The following is a 25058-nucleotide window of genomic DNA, read 5'->3' on the forward strand; positions in this document are numbered from 1 at the left end:
TACGCCAAACTTGAAAACAGAAGTACGCTCATCCCTACTCTTCACTGAAAAGTGAGCATGGTGTAGAGGAAGGCACGTGGTCTCCTGTGGCATGACACATTTATGATTTAATTATGCCATAAACTGGCAAAAATGATGGTTCAAATGTCCGCTAGCTCATTTTCATCACATAGAGATACATTTTGTAACGCTAATCTTAGTACATCTCGCCCCATTGTGTTCATTGACTGAATGCTCGATAGTTTCTGTCAGGCCTCATGCACACAACTACCGTACAGTATATTATGACTTCTTCATACAGAGCGGGTTTTTTTTCTGTCAGGTTCTCTGTTGTGCTATGTTTCATTGGATGCTATTATGGAGATATGCTTCCCTCCTATGAGAGACTACCTCTGAGATATGGCACTGTTTGGAGGCTTGGTGTGGGACCATGCAAACTTTGTTGTGTGTGTAATTCCATATGCTGATAAATGAAAAAAAAAAAAAAGTAGGCAATACCTATATATAACATATAATACATTTCCTTCAAATTCAATGTCCAGAAAAATCAGGGGGACACAAGTGTCCTCTAGACTTCCACAAATAAACAGTTGGATTCCATCCTTGGTCCTGTCCTTGCAGCTAGGACCAGATCTATACCACTGTCTTTTGTAGAAATTCACACTCCTGGCAAACCTATAAGACTGCGTTTTTTTAAATATATTCTAGTTGTACCTCCATTATGTTTTGTTATATTTACCATTGATGTTTTATATTCCCACCATGTAAGTTGTGCTTTCTTCCTTTTAGGGGGTCACAATGAATCTAGAAAAACTCAGCAAACCAGAATTGCTGACGCTACTGAGCATCTTAGAAGGGGAGTTGGAGGCCAGGGAGCTTGTGATTGAGGCAATAAAGGTAAGTTCTGCATTACGGCTCATTGATCTTGTATAACTTTACCCGTGGAAACATAAAATTGAAAGATAAAAGCAGCAGTTATTGGATCTTCCTTATCTGAGGCGGTAGCTATCAACCTTTTAAATCTGTCAGAAGTTTTACTTAGCTTTTTTTTTCTTCTCTCCATTTTTTTATACCTCCTCAGAATCGACTATGTTTCTCTCTGTATATGATAATGATCACAGTCCCAGGAAAGACATATCTCCTGCACATGACTTTTCTGGCAACCCAATGTAGAGGGGACGGCAGCACCATTCCATTCTAGTCAAAGCCTCTCTATTGTATCCCCACGCACAGCCGGTTGTTGAGTGTTAAAGGAGTTGTCCAGCTTTTACTAAGTGATGATCAGGGTAGGCCATCGATGTGGGTCCGACATCCTGCACCCCCACCAGTCAGCTGTTCAGGTGCAGCTTCATAGCCAATAGTTAGTGCCGGAACAACACAGCTCTGTCTACTTTGTAGTGGACAGGGCTCATCACTGTAGAACGAATTCCATTCCACTGTAGAACTAATTTTAATGGAAGCTTCCTCCAATACACCACGGATGGTGCTGTGCAGATTTGGTGTGGACTTCCAGTGAGCTACATCAAAACAGCTGATTGGTGGGGTTCTACACCCTGGACCCCTTCCAATCAGCTAGTGACTGTCTGCACATAGTAAAAGCTGGAGAACCCCTTTAAGGGCCTTTTACACAGAGCAACCGCCCAGTTGACTGATTGGATCTTTTATATGGGTATCAGAGTTCTCTTCTCTCTGCAGCACATTATCCCATTTAAACAGGGGATGTGTCACCAACATAATGTACATGAATGGCTGTGTAAGTGGTAGGCTGTTTGCTTGGGCAGTGCTTGGGCAGTTCTTGCCCATGTTAAAGATCCTTAGAGTCACTGTACATTTACTCAAGTTCATTTCATTTAATGTAGAATGATGTAAATAGCAAATCACTCCATTGCACTGCCTGAATCCACCTAAAAAAAGCTGTAAAATCATCGCCACTAGTGGTCTTCCACAGAATTTGCAGTCCATTGCTTGTTAGGCAAGATCCGTCTTTAGTAACAGAGACACAAAAGACGGCAGAGAGGAAATGGGGGCATATCAGAGCTAGCTGAGATCCTCAGCCTGATAAAAGAACTGCTTCTACACTGCTTCTGAATTCACAGGAGCGTCCTGCCTTTCTGTAAGTGTGAGTTGTCCCTTATCTGTTTTGTGAGCGGAGCTGAAAACAAACATAGTAGGAAGTAAGGGAAAGGGCGTCCCAACAGTACAGTGCTGGCAGATTCCACAGGGGAAAGAAGCCCCCTGCTTCTGAGAGAAGTGCATCTAGCTGTGCAGCTGAAGCGGGGAATAATTAGGCTGAAAAAGACATTAGGGAAGTCGAGAACAATAACAAACATGTTCCTTTAGAGATGTTATACAGAAAAGCACACCCCATATGCAAAAAAAATTTGGAAAACTTAGATACACTTCATAAAAGCACTTTATCAACTGCTTTATCAAGGATTTGTTGGGACCCCAACAGTCGAACCCTAAATCAGTAAGTGATAGTATAACCTAGCAAAATGTCAATTACTATACTATATGGCAGGGATCAGCAACCTCTGGCACGCCATCTGTTCAGAAACTAGATCCCAGAATGCTTCATTCACTTTTATGTGAGTTAGAAGAACAGCAGAGTATGTTTGCATGCTGGGAGTTGTAGTTTCAGAGAAGCTGGAGTGCCTAAGGTTGCTGATCCCTGCTATATAGCTTTCTAGAAGTTCATAAACAGAAATGAGCATCAGAAGGACTGTCCTCTTCTGATATAGGGCCACTAAATAATTGGAGACACTTCCTGATCCATATACATAAGGTTATTTCTAAGGATCTATAACTGATCCCCAATCCGTCCACTGCCATTGGTATTAGTCTTTTTCTTTTTTATGCCAGTTTCTGAGATAACCAGTAAGGTTGTAGGTAGATTTTCCACAATCCTTTTCCTTAGTGTCCTATACATCTTTTATGCAGTACTGTTGCGTGCATGCTTGTTTGCAGAAACTGCTCTACTTAAAGGGGTTCTGCAGTTTGTTTAAACTGATGATCTATCCTCTGGATAGATCATCAGCATCTGACCGGCGGGGGTCCTACACCCGGGACTCCCGCCAATCAGCTGTTTGAGAAGGCAGCGGCGCTCCAGCTGCACCGCGGCCTTCTCGCGGTTTACCGCTGGCCCAGTGACGTCCCGACTAGTATCAACTGGCCTTGGGCTAAGCTCCGTTCACTTGAATGGAGCTTAGCCCCGCCCAGGCGATACTAGTCGTGACGTCACTGGCCCAGCGGTAAACCGTGAGAAGGCCACGGCGCCGCTGCCTTCTCAAGCAGCTGTTTGGCGGGGGTCCCGGGTGTCGGACCCCCGCCTGTAAAATGCTGATGATCTATCCAGAGGATAGATCATCAGTTTAAACAGACTGCAGAACCCCTTTAAGGAAATGCGAAATAGAGTTTTTGAGAACTTCGCTGAAAGGCCATCTCACAACGACTTGTTTTTTTATTATTTTGAAGAGGCGTTTCGCAATTTTTTTCCCCACAAGCTTATATATCTCTCACAGAGTGACATAAGTGGATGAATCATATCATTGCATTCCTTACTTCAGTTTGCTCAGAATTGTTGCCGCTCCTTATCTGTGACACACGACTGAGCTGGCCTCAATCTGTCATCTCACCTTCCTTTTAAACCTCACTATATCACATAGGCTGTCGAGCTATTGCTCTCGCTTGTCCTCCCAAGGGTTAATTCTGTCACGTAGCTCTCCAATACAGTGCACTTCCTCCAGCGATTAGTAGAATTCCTGTGGTCTTTTCCTACGTTTTGAACAATTTCCAGCACGGTTATATCCTCGCCTGCAGCGGTATGTGTGGAGACGCAGTGAAGCGCCATCGCATTGCGGTATAGAGAGACCATTTAACACACCTGCGACTTTAAGATAAGGAATGGTATCATCCATTTATTTATCTTTGCGCACATCCCAGCGAGACTACCCTACCCACATGCTCTGTGCACGCTATTCCAGGATTTGACTTCCCAATATGGGCCATTAGCAGAAGCGCAGCCAAGCTCTGAGCTCTTTAGCAGGACTCTGAAAGGCTTGTGTGCCAAGATTAAACCACTGAGCTGATTTAAATGCCTTAATAAGGGCTCGGAGCAGTAAATATTTAAATCCACTTGTTAGAAACAGAATTTGTTTTCGTCCTGTGCTGTGATCAGCCGCAGTGGCCCTTAAGTCGGCGTATCCGGAGCTATTTATGCAGATGCTGGTTTCTGGATCCAGTACTTTACCGTTGTTTAGACATTGTAATTTAAAATCCTATTTAGTCTATGAAAATCCTTCCTATCTCTACATCACTGCCGCCTTCTTGAAAATAAGGTGAAGTACAACTGTATCGGAGGTACTCTCACTGTGTGTGATCATAGGAGTGCTTTAAACTATTGGAGTAGGAGGCACTTGGCTCTAAAGAGCACATGGACCTCATAAAAGGTGTCCTCCCATTCGAGACCCATGTCTCCTGGACCAGCAAAAATTGTCTGACAGTCTATGTATTATATGGTCCGCCAGTCATATGAATGTGTGAAGTGGCAACTGGCATACAGGGGAACACTTTCATCAGATTGCTAGTGACGACCCATTTGTGTAAGGCTACTTTCACACTAGCGGCAGGCTGTTCCGGCGGCTGCCGCTAGTAAACGCGTGCCGCCGGAGGTCGTAGTTTTATTCCGTCCGCCTCTCGGCATGTTTGCCGTGCTGCTGCCAGATCTCCGCCCCCCCCCCCCCCTTATTGTAGTCAATGGGGCCGGAGCAGACCTCTGGCAGCACTAGCGGCAGCATGGATCCGGCAGGCTATTCACCCACCAGAACAGCCTGCCGGAAAAGTCTGCCGCTAGTGTGAAACTAGCCTTAGACTAAATAATGTTTGTGTTTAAAGGGGTTTTCCAGGACTTGGATACTGATCACCTATCCTCAGAGTAGGTCATCAATATCAGCTGAGTGGGGGGTGAAACCCATTCCCCTCACGAACAGACAGACTGTTGTGGCCATGTCAGGATATTGCACCTGAGTTTCCATTCACATGAATCCCAGCTGAGCTGTTATTAGTATGTCAGCGCCAGAGCCTTTTGCTTCTGCTCCATACACTGTATGGTTTCCAGCATTGCAGCTGCCCAAAACAGCTGACGCCAAGTGTTGGACCCTCTCTGATATGGTATTGATGACCTACCGTGATGACAGGTAATCAATATTTGTAGCCCAGACAACCACTTTAAAGATGCACTAAATCCAGCATTGTGCAACATTTTAAAAAAATTGGGTGCAAATTACGGCAAGGCAAAATCCTGCAAAACTAATTAAAAAAATTCTCCCCATTATAAATCTCCCCCACACTATGTCCAAAGATTTGCTTTTGTGTCCTTTGATTATTGTTACAGCCTAAACCTTTTAAAGCGTTTTAGGAGTTGATGACCTTTTCTCTGGATAGATCATCAATATCAGATCGCTTGGGGTCCGACTTCCGGCACCCCCACTAATCAGCTGTTTTAGCCAGGCTGCCACCAGCGTAGAGCAGCTCACTTGAATGGGACAACCTGGCACAACCACTGTACAGTGGATGAAGCTTTCTGCATCTGGCTCCATCCACTATATTGTTTCTGACAGTGAAACAGCTTATATGGGGGATTGTCCGACTATTAATGTCCTGTCCTGAGGATAGGTCATCAATGTCTAAGTCTTGGAAAACCCTTTTAAAATTCAGCTTCAGCTCACAAATACGTAGATAAAATAAGTCGATGAAGTGTACCTTCTCTATTGAATGCCATCACCATGTTTCTTTGGTATTCTATATATGTAGTTGGGGTTTGATTCAATTTTGATACTATGAAAAAGTATTGCAAAACTCGATACCATTTGATACCACACAGAAAAAGCTGTGTGCATTCTGCATTTTATGGAACGTCCGGCAGATAATAGAGCATACCTATGCTGTTTTGGGGGGGTACAAGGTGACTAAAAATAGCAAGTCGCGAGGTTTTAATTTTTTTTCTGTTACGGCGTTTACCGCATAGGAGATATTTTTTTTATATTTTAATAGCTTGTACTTTTTCAGACGCGGCAATATGTTTTATTTTTTTATTGTTTATATATTTTATATGTAAAATTGGGAAAGGGGGTGATTTAAACGTAATATTTTGGTGTGTTTTTAGTTTTTTAAGCTTTTTTTTATTTTTACTTTTTATTTAATAACGATTTCCCCCCTTAGGGGCTACAGCCCTAGTATCATTTGTCCTATTCAATTATAAAAATATAGGGGATGCTCACCATTTGCACTGGAGCCCAGCCCACTGCCCACCCCTCCAGTGAATTTATAAACTCAATTTAATGTAAAAATAAATAATAAAAATGATTGAGCTCTATTAGGGTGAATAGGACTTTACACTGTTCCTGCTGCGCTGTGCTTTGTGCACACAGCAGCAGGGAGCTTACCATGGCAGCCGAGGCTTCAGTAGCGTCCTGGCTGCCATGGTAACCGATTGGAGCCCTGCAATTTCATCAATGAAGATAATGAAGACCTGTTAATACAAATGTAGGATGCAGGTGCAAGCACTATCACATACCAGGCACCCGCCCTCTATGACAAAGTGCTGCAATCACCGTCAATTAACTCCTCAGGTGCCGCGGATCGCAGCGACCTGTCATAGAGGGCTGGTTCCAGGTATGTGATACTGCCGGCACCAGCATCCCACATTTCTATTAACTGGTTAATTATCTTCATTGGTGACACAGTGGCCACAGCCCCTCCCCTACTCCTCCCCTCTCTTCTCATTGGTGGTAGCGGCACATTGTGGGGAGGGAGGGACTCCCTCCTCCATTGTGCTGATGAGAAGAACATGGTGGTAGCTGAGAGCAGCGCGTGCCATGTTCTATAACTGATACTAGGCTGCACAGTATGCAGCCTAGTATCGGAAATTAGTAAAACCCAGTATAGAATCAATCTGGGTCAAAAAGTATTAATTGGGTATAGATACTTCGATACCTGGTGCAACCCTATATGTAGTTATTAGAACTTACAGTATTTTGCACAGATAGTTCAACTTTAGTCTACAAATGTAAATGTTTCCACTCCAGACCGCTCAGAGTGGTGCTAAATTAATATTTTTGCCCATTGTTTTTATTATTATGGCATTATTGACTTGTGCCGATACTAGAAAGGTTTCTTTTTCTGTGACTGTTCTTCTTGAATGTTTTTTTATTTCCTGCATGAGTTAATGCTGCACGCCTGGGATTATTATGGCAAGCTGTCCACTCCTGGGAAATCGTCCTCATTTGGTTCTCATGGTGGTTTGATGAAGTAAAGCCTAATAAATTTCCGTAGCTTATTTCTTACTACACTTTATTCACATGGGTTATGGGAGATAACTGACGTTGTTCCTGAAATCTCTTATTAACCTGAGCTGTACTTGGCAAGTATATATGGACAGTACAGTTTTGACTGAACATACCTTGGCAAAGTTACTTGTCAGGGATAGGCCTCTGAACAAATAGTGGGCCCGCTATTTGTTCTGACTTGGTGCTAATCTTTACCTTTTTGAAGTTTTTTCATTCTCCCGCCTCGCTGAACCTGTGGTGGCAAACGTGGCCACCGTCTGTGAGAACTAGAGTACAGCGAAAAAAGCGTTAGACTGAACGAGCTGGAACCAAGCGGCGGGAAGCAGGTAAGTATGCTTGACTCCACAGCTCCTGCGGGGTGAAAGGAGCATTTAAAAGGTTGAAAACCCCTTTAAAGTGATTTTCACGCATATTGGATACTCTACAGATTTGGAATTGCTAAAACATATCTGGCACCCACCCTCCTGTCAGCTGATTGAAGGGGCCACAGCAATGAAGGGGCAATGGCGTTGCAATATTTACTGAGCTGTTGCCGTTAAATAGTAACAGGGCTTGTGGTGCTTACCTCTTCAGTCAGCTGTATAGTAGGTGGGCTGAGAGTTGGTCCTCCACAATCTGATATTAATGTCGCCAAGTCCTGGAAAATGCCTTAAAAGGGGTATTCTAGTTAGGGGACAACCATTAGATCAATGGGGGTCCTACTGCTGGTACTCCCACTGATCACGAGAGCAGGGACCCAAAACCCTGTGGAGCTCCCTGAAATGAATGGAGCCCGAGGTCGGAAATGAGCGAGGCTGCTTTATTCACTTCTATGAGCGTTCCAGAAATGGCCGGGTACAGCGCTTGGGTATCTCTGGAACTTCCATAGAAATTAATGGAGCGGCTGCGCGTATTTCCGACCACCTGCTCTATTCATTTAAGAGGACTCCACAGGGTTTGGGGTCCTCATTCTCGTGATCGATGGGCGTCCCATCGGTAGGACCTTCACTGATCTAATAGTTATCCCCTATACTGTGGATAGGGGATTACTGGATACAACCGGAATTTTCCTTTAATGTGTCCCTCACTGGAATATGGACTTTACGTTACTGGAATAGACTTCAGTAAACTGTGGAATTCCAAAGCACGGTACCAGAATCTATTGGCAGAAACTTGTACAAATCCCAGGTCAAGACAGCACAAGTTCATACAAGTCTTGGCAGGCCATGAGCAGTAAAATCTTTACAAATGAACAACAACCAAGGAACCTTGTTGCTGAAGCATCAGTTAGACAGCAAGAAATTAGTAATGTGTAATGTCGGCACTAAATAGATATATTTTTTATTTTATAAGTTTATTCAGTACAAGTTACGATTTCCAGTGCATCTAATAATGCAAAAATGAATGATTGATTTGTATATGGGACTTCAAGAAGAGGAAAGAACTTGTTGTAGTTAATTGATCTCTTGTATTACACTGTATTTGTGTGTTTGTTCTTCGCTAAATGCCTTGCTGCAGGCCTGGATGGAGGGTGAATCAGCCTCAGAATAGGAAGTGTTTAGTGTGCTAGGCAATGATTTCATCAGCATCTGGAGCTGTGGCCAGCAGCAGAAGTGACAGACGGCCAGGAAAAAGCCACAAAGACCAGTTCAGCAGAACCGAGATGTCTTTGTCTTTCGTTTCTGTGCTCTGTAGTCCTTTATGCTCTGAGCTTCTAGTTGACATTTCTCTGCATGAAATCTCAGAGGGTTAGTGATAATTCAGTGCTCATTCGGTATGTACCAACTAGTGATTCCATAACAGATTTATACTTCTGGTATTCTGGAGACTGGGATCCGCAAGCAAGATGTATACAATATTTGTCATGGGATAGGGTTGGGTAACTGTGTTTGCATAAGTACTTTTTAATCTGTTTAATTGCTAGCTTTGTTCCATTCCTGAAGTTCTTTCAAATTTTTCTTTAATTATACCTGAAGCGCTTAAAGGCTTTTCATTTATACGATTGTGATCTTAAGATTCCTTACAGGATGTATTAGGTAATTGATAAAGATCTTTTCTCATTTATATAATGTGATGCATTGCCATGAGGGTGTTACAGTAGTAACCTGCTCTGTGTTGGATACCCACAAACAGGTAACACTGCAGTGTGTGGTAACTTTTAATCTGATGACAGATCTATGTTCCCCAAACCTCTCCTCAAAGAGCCCCTGCAGGCAGTGTCTTAAAAGTTTTGTACTATTTTCACAGTTTGGATTTTTTATTCATTTACTTTAACTTTTTTAATTTTACCTCATTAGCAGTTTTCTCTTATCCCCCATGCTTGAATCCTACTTCCTGGTTCGTCATGTGACTGCTGTCCCATCAAGCCTTAGGGCAGTGAGATGTCTTGACATCAGCAGATCACGTGACATTAAACAGACCGCTGGTTCTTACCAATGAGGCTTCCTACATTCTAAGGCTGCAATGGAGGATGTAAAAAAAAAAGCAAGTGAAAATCTAAACTAAGGCTTCACTAGTAGGCTAATCACTTTTCATAAAGGCAGTTTGGATTAATGGTGGTATTTGGGGAAAGTGATATAACAGCGATATCTGTTTGGCAGCATACATTTATATTGCTGGCACCTTTAAGGGTATTATTAGGTCATGTTCATACATAGTCTATTTATTGCACAAAGTACAGTACTTGGCGAGGAAATGGGCGTCAGTGGTGGTGCATGATGCAGTGCTTCTCTTTGGTGTATTATAGCATATAGTGCTCTTTGTACCCTTGGGCCAGTCACCTCATTATCATTAGTGGGCGCTATAAAAGGTAACTCCTTTATTATTAAGATGGAGTCAAATCACACAATTCACAATAGGTAATGGGGAGCTCTGCTCCCTCTCTTCCTGCTGATATCTAAACATGTCACAGAGCATGCCCACAATACATTCCCTTGTGCCTTTTTATCTTCTTATGTGCTCATCTGACACAAAGGCTACCCCCATAATCATATAAAAATTAGAATAAAAATATGCAGTCAGAAAATGTAAACAGATTACGTTTCAGCGTATATGATTAAGTCCTTAGTTTATTTCAAGCTTCATTTAGGGTCACCAGTGGATGTTTTAATAATACTTAAAGTTTGTTTAAATTGATCAGCATCTGATCGGCGGGGGTCCTGGGTGTCTGAAACCCGCCGATCATATGCTGATGATCTATCCAGAGGACCGACACCCGGGACCACCGCCGATCAGCTGTTTGAAAAGGCAGCGGCGCTCCAGGAGCGCCACGGCCTTCTCACTGTTTACCGCAGGCCCGGTGACGTCACGACTAATATCAACTGGCCTGGGCGCGGCTAAGCTCTATTCAAGTGAACAGAGCTTAGCCGCGCCCAGGCCAATTGATACTAATCATGGCATCACTGGGCCTGCAGTAAACAATGAGAAGGCCGCGGAGCTCCTGCAGCGCCGCTGCCTTCTCAAATAGCTGATCGGCGGCGGTCCCGGGTGTCTGACCCCCGCCGATCAGATGCTGATGATCTATCCAGAGGACAGAAAATCAGTAAAAACAAACTGCAGAATCCCTTTAAAGAGGTTAAGTCATTGTTAAATTTCTGGGTGTGGTTTAATAGTCTAATTTAGTGGAGCATTTGTAATTTTTATGCCCTAATTATAAGCCTTTCTTTTCCTTGTTTGTACGATCTGCCAAGCCTCGCAAAACCAGCCATCCTCCAACCCTCCATTGACATGGCAATTGTCATGGTTTTCACAGTGCAAAATTTGCAACGATATACAGTACAATACACTACTCGCAAAAAGTTAGGGATATTTGGCTTATTGGTGAAACTTCAGGATGAACCTAAAGTGCACTCTGACCTTTACAGGTGAACTTAATGTGACCTTCTCTAAACTTTTGAATGCACATGTCCAACTGTTCAATGTTTCAGTACTTTTTGCACAACTTGCTGTTCTCTATCAAGGAGCTTAACAGCAAAATTCGCAACAGGTGTTTGATCCATGAATTGCCAAATAAATTTCCTGATTCAATTAGAATTGATATTTAAACAGTCCTCCTCATCATGCTGTTCATATTTTGACATCATGAGACCAAGACAACACCTAACAATTGATCAACAGTACCTAGCCATTGCGATTCTTCAAGCAGGATGCTCTCAGACGGAAGTGGCCACTGAGCTTAGAGTATCAGAGTGCCATCAGCAGGTTGCAACAGAGATACAGAGAGACTGGAAGAGTAATAGAAAGGTATGGAAGTGGACATCATTTGGCCACATCCCACACTAATGACCGCTTGATTGTGAACAATGCCCTACAAAACTAGTGGATAATTGCCACACAACTCCAGGCACATTTAAGGGAGGTGAGAGGCATCCAAGTGTTACGTCAGACCATTCAAAACTGTTTACATCAATGTGGTCTGCGTGATAGACGACCTGCAAGGGTACCTGACCACAGGCGTCATCATCTTGCATGGCCAGGGAGCATCTACGCTGGACAAGGGACCAGTGGGCCTCAGTGCTGTTCACTGATGAAAGTCGATTCCCTCTGAGCAGAAATGATGGCCGCCAACGATGTTGGAGACGTCAAGGAGAGCACTATGCATCAGCCACTGTTTGCCTTTGGTGGTGTTGGTGTTTCAGTGTGGGCAGGTGTGTCTAGTCAATATAGAACTGCCCTACACTTTGTGAATGGTACAGTGACAAGCCATGCTACTTGAATAGCCTCATTAATCCAGTCGTTGAGCCTCTGCATGTAATACACAGGCCTAATTTCATCTTCATGGACAACAATGCCCCAGCTCATCGAGGTTGCATCATTATGGAATGGCTGCTGGAGACTGGGGTTTCTCATATGGAGTGGCCTGCACTCTCTCCAGACCTAAATCCTATTGAAAACCTATGGGATCAGCTGAGTCGCCATGTAGAGACTTGTAAATCTGTACCCCAGAACCTTAATGACCTGAGAGGCGCCCTTCAAGAAGAGTGGGAGGCCATGCCTTAGCAGACAATGTGAACAGCATGAGACATCGTTGTCAAGCTGTAATTGATTCTGAAGGCCACATGACACGTTTTTTGAGACATTGACATTTTTTGTGGGGGTATACCCACCACTGTTGTTAGCTTTTGTTTCAATACAGTAAATTGTTTGAGATGAGGAAATCATCATTGCATACTTCCACTTAAGTGCCCTACTTTCATGATATACGGTAATATCCCTGGAGCGTGAACTTTTTACGATTTCCCAAAATTTATCCCGGAAACCAAATATCCCTGACTTTTTGTAAGTAATGTACATGCAAATCTGGTTTTTAAAACCCACTAGGTAGGTAGCAGAAACATTCTCCGCACACTTTGCAGTGCATAGAGTGTAGTCAACTGTGAAAACCACGAATAACACAAAATTTTTAGGTGGGCTACATATTGTGTTTGTTTTCCTCCAATTTACCGTAACTTTCTAAGGGTGCATTCTCAAGGCATGACTGTGCAGTCTGCAAATCGTGGATCCACAAAATAAGGATGTGGTCTGGTTGCATTTTGCACTTTTAGTGGGCCCCTTTGAAAAAATGCCTATTGTTGGCCAAACGAACAAGGATAGGACACTTTCTGCAATTTGCAGCTAGACCGCACACATGCGGACAGAACATGGATATTTTTGCGGACACAAAAAATGTGTAGCGGACACTGATACAAAATTCAGTGAATGCACCCTAAGAAAAAAACGTCTGTCCTCTTTTGTAATAATCTTTTAAATTTCCCGGAGATGTGAGACGTATAGGTCTCCTGCACTTTGAATTTGCTGCATAACCGTCTGTGTGCGATAAATGCACATATTATGAATACTTGGAATATTTCTGGTTATATAGCCACCTATAAATCGGCAGCGTGATAACATGTATGTAAGGTTTAGTTGAAGAGTGTTATCAAGCGCTGATGGTATAACTCCCCCATGTCAGGTCTATCTGGCTGAACTCTCCCAGGCCCCTTCTCCCGGCTCCCCTTCCTGTTTACTGTGCCTCGTATCATAAAGGCCTCTCTTATACGGGCAGCAATGACATTTCCAGGCACAGAACGCCTTTCATACAGCACTGGCTTTTAGCCCACTTCAGCTACTGTAAAGTTGGGCTCATTTTCTCCGTGCTTAGCAGTGGCAGATAACAGTTTGCTCCCAAGGGTGTTCTACCACAGAGCCCGCTTTCCTGGAAAAAATACCATTTATACTATAGGGGACATATAAATCATCGGTGGCGGACGTTATTTCATTCTGCTTTTGATACAGTTATAAGGCTTTTTCAGCGGCATTCCACCTGGAATATAAGAGCGAGCCACACGAGGACTTGTCTCTGTGCCAAGCTGTGTGCCACACACACTGTCAGGGTTTTGGCGTCCGATGCCAGCGTCTTAGTCTCACAGTAACCTCTTAGCCACACGCCGACAATTCTCGTAGACTAAATACAAGCATAAGGTGGTCTTATAAAAACTGTGTTTTCCAACCAGCAAAAATGTCAACAGCATTTTCTTCAGAGTTGTGCATACAGTGAAACACAAGATCTCATTCAGTAACTTTCTGTTTTCCTAGCAAAATCTTATGGGGCATTCTTCATATGTGGCTTATTATTTTTTTGAATTTAAAACCCAAACTGTTAAGGCTCTATTAGACTGTACAATTTTGGGCCAGTTATCGGATACGAATGCTCATTCCCAGTAATTGGCCTGTATAATTGATGAATGAGTAAAGGATTGTTTTTTGGCTGATATCTTTCAACTTTCTTCTCTATAGAATAGAACGAGGTAGGAACGACTGCAGCTGAAATTGTTCCCCTCTCATTCAAAGTTTGCGTGAGGCGGTGTAATCATCCATCGGCGCTTCCACTGCCCAAAGATTGGGCAGTGTCATTCCACCCTTATTCATCTACAAAGTTGTCCACAGTCCTGGCGCCTTCCTACATTTTCACCATAGTCTCTGTCTTCCAAACCCACCACGCACTTCTGTAAGGTAATAATTTATCTTATGCCCGCTCATCTCCAGGACCGCTGCCATGCTGCACACTTCCTGTGGAACTCTTTGCCATGGGCCATTAGACTTGCTGCTCACATGCCATGAAAATTCATTTCTTTAAAGACCTTTACAGGGAACCTGTAATTCTGACCATGGTGTCTGAGCTTAGGCAGCATGTTATAGAGCAGGTGGAGCTGTAGTTTTGTGTGAAAAGATTCAGTAAAACTTGTAAGTTATACATTTACATTCCTGCTCATTTTGGGCTTTGAAGTCAAGGAAGTGGTCCATAACTATGTAGAAATTACAAGGTTTACTGACTCTTTTCCACTAAAACCATATATCGATCTGATCCTCCTGCTCTATAACTTCATCATTTTCATGGTGGCAGGTTCTCTTTAAAGGGAATCTGTCACCAGGAAATTCACTGTTAAAGCAGGATACCTTTCAGTTTGTGATCATTTGCTTCATTCTGAATAACAAGTCCATTTAATTAATCCACATGAAAATAAGTGAAGTGCACTGATGGTGGTGCCAAGCCATTCTGTGCTCCTCCTGCTTTTTCTGACAGCCCATCTATCTCCTGTCTCCAGGGCCAAGTGTGATGTCTGTGCAGGAACTGCCAATCAAGAAGGAGCTGGCAGAGGACACAGGAGGAGCAAGGGTGCATAGAGCGGCTTGGGTCCACCCTCAGTACACTTAACTGCTTATTGGCATATGTATTAAAAGTACTTTTTCTCCAGAATGCAGCAACGTATCGCATCATTATTTCATCTGAGCTAGCCCTACAAGGCATTATGCCTGCTTTAACCGTGAATTTTCTGGTGACAGATTCACTTTAGCACAACTTTATTACAGCTACAACCATCATTTTGTGTTCAGTCCCCCACAGATTTTTCAGTGTGTTTTCTCCTCTGTCACGGACTCTGAGTCCTCTATTCACACAGTGCCCATACATCGTCCGATGGCAGATGAATGCTATTTTTTTCTGGCCCTGAGCATGTGTTTTCAGAGGGGGGAGGTGAATAAACTGCGTCCTGGTTCAGCTGACTCTCTGCTAGTGTGCATGGGCACCTGAATGGTGTTTACTCTGACATGTACATCCTCCTCGCCCCCCCCCCCCCCCCCATGTCCATAAATATAATATTTACTATAATGCGTGACATCCGTGTGCTATCTGCGTTTTTTACAGACCCTTACAAATGAATGGGTCCGTGTGCTATCCGCAAACAATGCGTATCGGGCGTGGACCCAAACAACGGTCCTGTGCATAAGTGCATAAAGCCTTAAAGGGATTATCCACTTTCTTCAACAGCCCCCCCATGTGCCAGGCCCCTCACAGGTAATCTACTTACCCCGCTCCTGGTCCCCGCACCGCCGCCGCTGCTGCTTCTCCCTGTACACTGATGAAAACATCCGGTGTTAGGGGGGAGCAGCCAATGGCAGACGGGGACGAGTCTCCCTAGCATGTTTTCATCCGTGTACAAGGAGAAGCAGCAGCGGCGGTGCGGGGACCAGAAGCTGAGTGGGGTAAGTATATTACCTGGCAGGGACCCGGCACAATAGGGGGGGGTGGGGGGGGGGGGCTGTTGGAGATGTTGAATAACCCCTTTAAGCTGGAATCATAACTATGTCTAGACAACTATGTCCAGACAAACATTACTCATAGTTACTAACTTGCACATCACATTCAAAACTAGCTGAATGTTAAATTTCAAGTGGTATTCAGGTCACAGACTTCATCTACAGGATCTTCCTTAAGTGTCTGATAGATGCATCTATGAGAAGGTCAGGACTCCCTCAACCTGCCCAGTGAGGCGGCTAGAGGCTGCCACATCTGGTCAGGAATGAATGGAGAGTTGGACAGACGTGCGTGACTCGTCTGTTGATGTCTCCAGTCATTCTCTGTCTGGAGACCCAATGTACTGTATATGGGTTCAAGTCAAAGAGGTGGGAGCCACATCTATCAGACATCTGTGCATGTACCATATATGTCGATGTTAGGAAAACCCCTTTAAGCATTTTGTATCATGACCAACTTTTTTCTCAGTGCAAAGAAGGCCCATGTTTGTTGCCTTTATTTTATACAGATATGGTGGCTGATAAATGTTTTTGGAGTCTCTCTCAGTCACATAGAGAGCCCAGCCTGGTAAATTTCCCAGTTCTTTGGAAAGTACTTTCCCGCTTCTCATCTCCCCAGTCGTTTCCTGTCATTCTTTGATAACACAGAAGTATGTGCTGCTCCTACTTCCAGGACCTTTGTTTATTTCCTTCCCTGCTCTTATTTATGGAACAAAAGCAACGTAACCACTCTTACTGGGAAAGAGATACTGGGATAAACCATCAACTTACCTTGACACTTCAGAGGAAAGCTGTTGAATACCGTATACACTGATGAGCAAAAGGGTAACAATATCTCACCATCCACTACAGCTTCGAACGTGAGACTAGCATTATTTTATAGACAATCACCTTGACTATCTCATACATATGGACTTAAAACTTTTTAGCATATGATTAGTTATTCAAATTGTTGTCATGTAACTGCATTGTTACTGTTTTGCTCCTGGTGGTGGAACAATCTTTTTCTTCTTGAATACTACAAATTACAACCTGTTCTCACATTCCCTAATAGCTCAGTGTGTTATTAGGTTGATTCCCAAGCGAAAGGTCACTGGTTTAAATCCAGGAGCAGCCATGAAGAATATTTCCCAAGAAAAGAGAAACGGCATAATTCAGCTCATCAATAACTGTATCTCGACCAAGAAAATTGACAAACTGCATCATGTGAGTGCCATGACAGTTGGAAGAATACGAAATTAAGTCCATCCATCTATTCCAAAGCCAAGAGGTGGACGTCCAGGCAAAATATGACCTACTTTCATGATATAATATCACTGGAGCGTGAACTTTTTACGATTTCCAAAAATTTATCCCGGAAACCAAATATCCCTTGCTTTTTGTGAGTAATGTACATGCAAATCTGTTTTTTAAAACCCACTAGGTAGGTAGCAGAAACATTCTCCGCACACTTTGCAGTGCATAGAGTGTAGTCAACTGTGAAATCCACCAATAACACAAAATTTTGAGGTGGGCTACATATTGTGTTTGTTTTCCTCCAATTTAACTTTCTAAGGGTGCATTCTCAAGGCATGACTGTGCAGTCTGCAAATCGTGGATCCACAAAATACGGATGCGGTCTGGGTGCATCTTGCACTTTTAGTGGGCCCCTTTGAAAAAATGCCTATTGTTGGCAAAAACGAACAAGGATAGGACACTTTCTGCAATTTGCAGCTAGACCGCACACATGCGGACAGAACATGGATATTTTTGCGGACACAAAAAATGTGTAGCAGACACTGATACAAAATTTTGTGAATGCACCCTAAGAAAAAAAACGTCTGTCCTCTTTTATAATAATCTTTTTAATTTCCCGGAGATGTGAGATGTATAGGTCTCCTGCACTTTGAATTTACTGCATAACCGTCTGTGTGCGATAAATACACATATTATGAATACTTGGAATATTTCTGGTTTATATAGCCACCTATAAATCTGCAGCGTGATAACATGTATGTAAGGTTTAGTTGAAGAGTGTTATCAAGTGCTGATGGTATAACTCCCCCATTCCAAAGCCTCTATTCCAAAGTCAAGAGGTGGACGTCCAGGCAAAATATCGGAGTCACAAGTCTGCTCATCACAAGGTCTATCAGTTTTGGGGCGACAAACCCAGCAGTGGAGGTGGCTTGCATGCTTCACAATAGTGAGATCACAGATGTGCATGCAAACACCGTGTGACGTGCGTTAAACAAGTCTGGAATGGTGGCCCCAAAAAAAGTGAAGAAGCCTAGATTTGAATATAGTCATCCGGGTACTCCGGTTTCCTCCCACACTGCAAATACATACTGATGGGGAACTTAGATTGTGAGCTGTCCATTTCCCAGAAAGGCATCAGTGAAAAAAGTCACTTAAAAATTGACAGTTTATCCGTTTTTAGGGGTCACTGGTTTAGGTGACTGGTCCTCTTGAGCTTGAAAAGTAGACAGTTTATCCGTTTTTTAACAGACACTTTTTTTTTTTCATTGTCGTGTGCATGTAGCCTTAGTGCATAAAATAAATAGAAGATTGGAAATGGGTGATTTGGAGCAATGAGACGAAAGTCAATAGACTGGGCTCTGATGGGTGCAAATGGGTCTAAAAGAAACCAGGGAAAAGGGGGCTAACGGATCGAGAAATTGAAGGAACTGTTTAAGTTCGGCGGGGGAAGCCTGATGATATGGGGTTGTTTCACAGCCAAAGACATGGATACTTGACCAGGATCAATGGTGCTCTTAATGCTGAGCTATATGTGAGTTTCCTACAAGACAAGTTACTTTGTATACTCGAGTACTAGGACGACATAGTTTTCTAGCAGGACAACAACCTAAAGCATAAATCGAGATTGGCGAAGAAATTATTCACTGACAATGAAGTAGAGGTGCTAGTTTGGCCCCCACAGTCCCCAGACCTACAACCCAATCGAGCACAAGTGGCTAGAGTTGAAGAAAAAGCTGTGTTCGTATCCAAGTGAGTCGACCAGTATACACCAACATTGGGAACCTGTAGACCTGGGAACAGATTTTGGTCGAGACATTCTTGAATCTGATCAAGAGCATGCCCAGAAGGATTCAGGCAGTGTTGAAAGCCAAAGATGGATTTACAAAATACTAACAATTATAAAAATTTAGAATTTTAGGAGCAGACAATAACAATACAGTTACATGTCAAGAATCTGCATAATTAATCATATGCTAAATAGTTGCAAGTTCAATTTATGTATGAGATAGCCGAGATACTTGTCTATAAAATCATGGTAGTCTCACATTCGAAGCTGTAGTGGATGGTGATTGTTACCCATCTGCTCATCAGTGTGTATGTATGTGTGTGTGTGTAATATATATATATATATATATATATATATATATATTACAGTCAGCACCAATTCACCCACGTCCCCAGTTGGCAACCCACTTTTTACCTTTTTGTTTTAGGTTCTATAGTGATCTCTTTTTGTGGATGTATATAGTGTATATATAATATTTTTAAGCAACCTTAAAATTCCATTCCGTTGTGTAGCATGATTTTCTTGGTCTCCTGAACATATGTTTGACCCGAGAGTAAGGACTACTTCCTCAGGGGAATTTGAGAAGCAGAGGTCAGAAAGCTCCCAAACAACTGACATTATCTTTGACTAAAAGCTTTTGCTTGGAGGCATCACCGCCACACGTGGGTCAGTGTATAGCCTGTGCACCACTTTAGGTAGTAGAAAGCAGGTTGGGACCCTGTATCCGTGAGAAAAAATTTTTTGAATTTGTTCCTCTTTTTACTTATTCATGCCTCATGGTGGCAATATGGGCTAAAATGCATTTTCTTATAGTTGTTCTCTGTAGATGTTTGTCCCAGTTTTTTTTTTTTTTTCCCATGCTTGTACAATAAGGAGGTATTCCCAGATATGTGCTGACAAGGAGGGCATTGTGCATAAAGGTAGTCTGAATGGGAGAATGTTAAATGTTTCGGTGATTTTGTAGTACAAGAACGTAGTCCTGAGGGGTTTTTGGTGGGTTGGACTTTTTGGGAAGAGATCAAAGATGTGAGTTAGCTGTCTGTCTGCAAGGATATGATGGAAATGTAAGGTTGTAAATGTATAGTGTTCTAGAAATTAATATTTAATGTAGTCTTATGGAAATTGGTTTTCCACAAGCGTAAAGTGAAGGGGTCACTGGTTTAAAGTACTGCTCACACACTGTTTTTCATCCGGTGAATTGGACTTCTGTCTCTGCAGAGTTGAATGGTATCCAAAGTGTGCTGTGTAGCGCTTCCATAGTCTAATTGAATAGGGATAAATTTGGCATCAGTCATGTGACTCCATTGGGGTATGTGACCCATGTGCTCATCTGAGCAGTGCAATATGCAATTAACGAAATAGTACATTTGTTTGGTCAGTGCATACGAACACCAGTTTACCCCCTTCAACCTGGAACCTGTTAGTATGGTCTGTACAATAGGGCATCTGTGCAAGTTACTGTCAGTTTTGCAAAAGCTTCCACATAGGTAACACAAAAATGACAATTTAGATGAGTTCTAAAGCTAAATCACAGAATACAGTGGCCTAACTGGGAGGAAATGCTCAAACCCCAAATACTGTACCGTATTTATAACCGTGGTGGCAGATCCTCCACATGTGATCCGTTGCTAACGGCAATCCCCAGCAAAAATGCCTACAATGGAGGATGCCGGCAGCGGACCACATGTACCACAAAAACATCCTACACAAGATGAAATATTGTGTGGATGAAAATGAGTTTTTAGCCAATATATTCCTGTCAGGAACATATCGGAGCCCGCGCACCACGCCAAGGTATCTCAGTGTAGTGCGGGACCTACCGCTAAGCGCTAACCTACCTATAGTGTGTGAACACTGTCCTATAGGTGCCAAGGTCCGACTCACAGCCAAACTTCCACATACCTCCAAAGTAGGATCACTAATACAATGGGAGGAGGCTGCAAGCCCCACCTATAGCAGGCCATGTGACACAGGCTACCAGGATTTCTAAAGCTACCTGCCTGGGAAACCATGAGGTCAAGATATTGGCTGTCATCGAGAAAAGAAAACCTTAAAAAGCCCTTGGTGTGTTCTGGCTGTTATAATATAAAAATGCTTTTATGGTGACTATGGGATGGGTGAGCGTATTGTAGCTACTGGAACATCTTATTAAAAGTCAGTGTGTGGAAGTTGAGAGACATTAGGTTATTTATTAAAACAACAAACTCCATCTGGAACTCATCTGTGGTCCTGTGACCTCAAAGCGCTTGCCAGTTCCCATGATAGAAAAACAGTGGTATCAGTGGAGGAAAACACAATATTTGCCCACAGGGTAGTATGATCATATGGAATGTGGTGTGATCTCCACAAGAAGCCTCCACAAGTACTTGATTAAAGCCATATACACAGCCACCAAAGTCTCCTGTCTGTGACGCGCAGAACCCAAACCCTTATTAGTAATACTTGTATAATATGTTGTCATGTCTTTAGAGGGGATTTCTTGGACTACAAAATTGATGGCTTATCCTTCACTCTTGGCACTCCAACTATCTGAATGATGGAACTGCATTGCTCCTCCGATTACTTCAACCTTCACATTCTGTACATGAGCAGGAAAATCAGTGAGTGATGGGAGGATGGCGTGTAGGAAAGCTAGGTTTATTGGGCAACTGCAGCATACGTTTTACGGCACACCCACTATGACAGTACAATAGGTTCCAAAGGTCTTCACTCAGCATTTGATCAGGGCGGTTACTAGCAGCAATAAATAAGTGATTGTATAGCACACGAGATAAGGGTGTGGTGACATGCCATTCTTCAGGGACTGATCTGTGTCTGAGCTGCGTTCTTTTATAGTGCTATGGGTCCTTCAAGTGCTGTAAACCCTTTTAATGACTTTGTTTACCACCTCGGGACTATTATTACTAGACCTATGCTTGCTTGATAAGTACAGAATTTTATTCATTCACAAGATCCAGTTAGGTTTTTGGGCTTTTTGAATGAAAAGTAGCACAGTAAGATTAAAGCACTTCATATAATCTAGGGATAACCTCTTTTATATGGAACAGGAGACACCGTGATGGGAAGCCGCTGGAAAGTCTTCATTTCCCGTGCATCCATGGGCCTTTCCTTCTAATACAGAGAAAAGCCGGATCCTGTGGGAGAAGACACTCATTGTTAATAGAGGGATTCCTGAGCATGAGACGCTTACTTATGTCTTATCCATATACAATGCATTCAGAAAGTCTTCAAAGTTCAAACCCTTTCACTTTTTTACATTTTGCTATTTTGTATTTGTGCTAAAATAAAATATTTTTTTTAAAAAAAATCAAGTTTTCTCCCATCATTCTGCACTGAATATCCCATAATGACAAAGTGAAAGCAGAATTTTAGAAATGTTTGCAAATGTATTAAAAAGGAAAAACTAAAATGTTGTATGGACATAATTGTTTAGTGCCTTTGCTAGGACACTTGAAATTTTGCTCTGAGGGCCTCCCATTTCTCTCGGTCATCTTTTGAGATGTATCAACAGCTTGATTGGAGTCCACCTGTGATAACAAGTTGATTGGACATGAGTTGGTAAGACACACACCGCTTTCTACATAAGGTCTCACAGGTGACAATGCATATAGTAGCAAAAAAGCAAGCCATAAGGATGAAGAACTGCCTGTAGAAATCAGAGACAGGATTGTATAGAGGCACAGATCTGGGGGAGGGGGGCAAGAAATGTTCTGCCCCACTGAAAGTTTTCAAGAGCACAGTGGCCGCCATAATTCTTAGGTGGAAGAAGTTTGGAACAACCAGGACTCTTCCTAAAGCTGGCTTCCCTGCCAATCTAAGTAATTGGAGGAAATAGGCCTTGTTAAGAGAGATGACCAAAAATCCAAGGGTCACTTAGGCCTCATTCACACGGGCGTCCCGGATTTGCTCCAGATGCGTTGCGTGTGCATTACGGGAAACCCATGCGAGTAAGCATGCAATTGCAGTCAGTTTTGACTTTGATTGCGTTCCGATGTTCAGTTTTTTCCGCGCGAGTGCAATGCGTTTTGCACACGCGTGAGAAAAAACTGAATGTGGTACCCAGTCCCGAACCCGGACTTCTTCACTGAAGTTCTGGTTTGGGTTAGGTGTTCTATTCATTTTATTATTTTCCCTTATAACATGGTTATAAGGGAAAATAATAGCAGTCTTAATACAGAATGCTTACTAAAATGTGGATTGAGGGGTTAAAAAATAAAAAAATGAACTCGCCTCATCCAATTGAATGGAGCTTAGCTGCGCCCAGGCCAGTTGATACTAGTCGTGACGTCACTGGGCTGCGGTAAACAGTGAGAAGGCCGCGGCAGGGGTCCCAGGTGTTGGACCCCCGCCAATCAGATGCTGATGATCTACCCAGAGGATAGATCATCAGTTTAACCCCTTAATGCAGAACGCCGTGCATGTACAGCGGGGGATGCATTGCCAGAATGCATTCCGCCGTAACGGCGGGATCATCGGACGGGTCCCTGCTAGCCGGGCCCCTGCTGTAAGCGCTGTTAAAAGCGATGCCGACAGATTAACCCCTTCTATGCCGCGGTCCGCGCTGACCGCGACATAGAAGTGGTTTGCGGCGGGTGAAGCAGTGCATAGAGTCCCCGCGCTGCTGTGACGGGGACTCGATGCATGACAAGGCAGCCTGATGCCGTGCAGAGGCAGAGGCTGCACGGCAAAACTGTGTAAAAAAAAAAAAAGGCATTTTTTTTGTCACCTTACATCACAAAGTGTAATAGCAAGCGATCAAAAAGTCATACGCACCCCAAAATTGTACCAATCAAACCAATGAAACCGTCATCACATCCCGCAAAAAAATTATACTGAACTGGTCCTTAAAAAGTGGGTTTTGGAAATTTTCAGAAAAATGTCAAGATTTGCTTCTAAATTTATAAGCCTTCTAACGTCCCCAAAAAATTTAATGGCATTCACAAAATGATCCAAACATGAAGTAGATATATGGGGAATGTAAAGTAATAACAATTTTAGGAGGTATCACTATCTGTTTTAAAAGCTGAGAAATAGAAATTTGGAAAGTTGCAAATTTTTCCAAATTTTTGGTAAATTAGATTTTTTTTTTATAAATAAAAATTCCATTTTTTTTACTCCATTTTACCCCTGTCATCAAGTAAAATATGTGATAAGAAAACAGTCTCAGAATGGCCTGGATAAGTAAAAGCGTTTTAAAGTTATCACCACATAAAGTGACACATGTCAGATTTGCAAAAATCAGTCTTTAAGGTGAAAAATGGCCCAGTCCTTAAGAGGTTAAACAAACTGCAGAACCCCTTTAACCAGAGGAACACGGGCCCTTGTTCTCATGATTGGTGGTGTTCCAGCGGTAATGCCCCACCAATCAGATAATATTATTATAAGTATTGTTTATAGGAAAACCCCTTTAACAGGGGAGTAAAACAAAGAACTTATTGCATTTCTTCAGATCCTGGACAATTCCATTAAAGGAGTCGTCTGTTTTTCTGATATTGATGACCTATCCCCAGATGAGCTGTTTTAAGGCTTTGTGAGAGCGCTGCGTTCTCTTTAATGTTCGCCTGCAAGCCATTACAACCACTCCGTCCCATTCACTTGAAAACAGCTGATTGGAGGAGGTGCTAATCTGATACTGATGACCTATCCTGAGGGAGTCCTTTCGCTGGGGGCATGGTCCTCCTTCCTGGGTAAGAACATATGGCCATCTCTGTATCCCAGGCCATCAGAAGTGCACTCTGAGAGATGCCTTTATAAAGCACGTCTGCGAATAAGCTGTCTGGCTCGTAGTGTAATTACTCAGCCTCCGACATACAGAGTACTCATGGCTTTATTACTTAATGGGAATGATCCCACACAAATTAAATGTGTAATGCATCACCCTGAAGTTTCATTTCGCAGTTGTGACAACAAGTTTTACGCGTCTGTTTGGTTTTAAGTTGCAGTCTAGTAACACGAGTTTATGGGGAAAATCATACATTAATGGTAGATTGTCGCCACAGTCCCACCCAGTCTGGTATATTAGTCTGACTATACTGTACAGTCCCCATTTTAGCCTAAATAAAGGATAGTAGTGTTTTATTGTTTGTTGGAAGGAAGGTGACATTTTTGAACATTTTAAAGGAAACCTGTCACCAGGATTT

The 25058-nt window shown here is 42.8% G+C and overlaps 1 protein-coding gene across 1 annotated transcript in view; it reads left to right on the plus strand.

Moving 5' to 3' along the window:
- Positions 1-25058, plus strand: part of CTTNBP2NL (CTTNBP2 N-terminal like) — a 77817-nt gene that overhangs the window by 42247 nt on the left and 10512 nt on the right. The window contains exon 2 of the mRNA XM_040423875.1: positions 790-897. Within this exon, the coding sequence (XP_040279809.1) occupies positions 799-897 (99 nt within the window). The 5' untranslated portion in view covers positions 790-798. The remainder of the gene's footprint in view (positions 1-789; positions 898-25058) is intronic.

The sequence above is a fragment of the Bufo bufo genome, chromosome 3 (genome assembly GCF_905171765.1).
Source record: "Bufo bufo chromosome 3, aBufBuf1.1, whole genome shotgun sequence".
Lineage (NCBI taxonomy): Eukaryota > Metazoa > Chordata > Amphibia > Anura > Bufonidae > Bufo > Bufo bufo.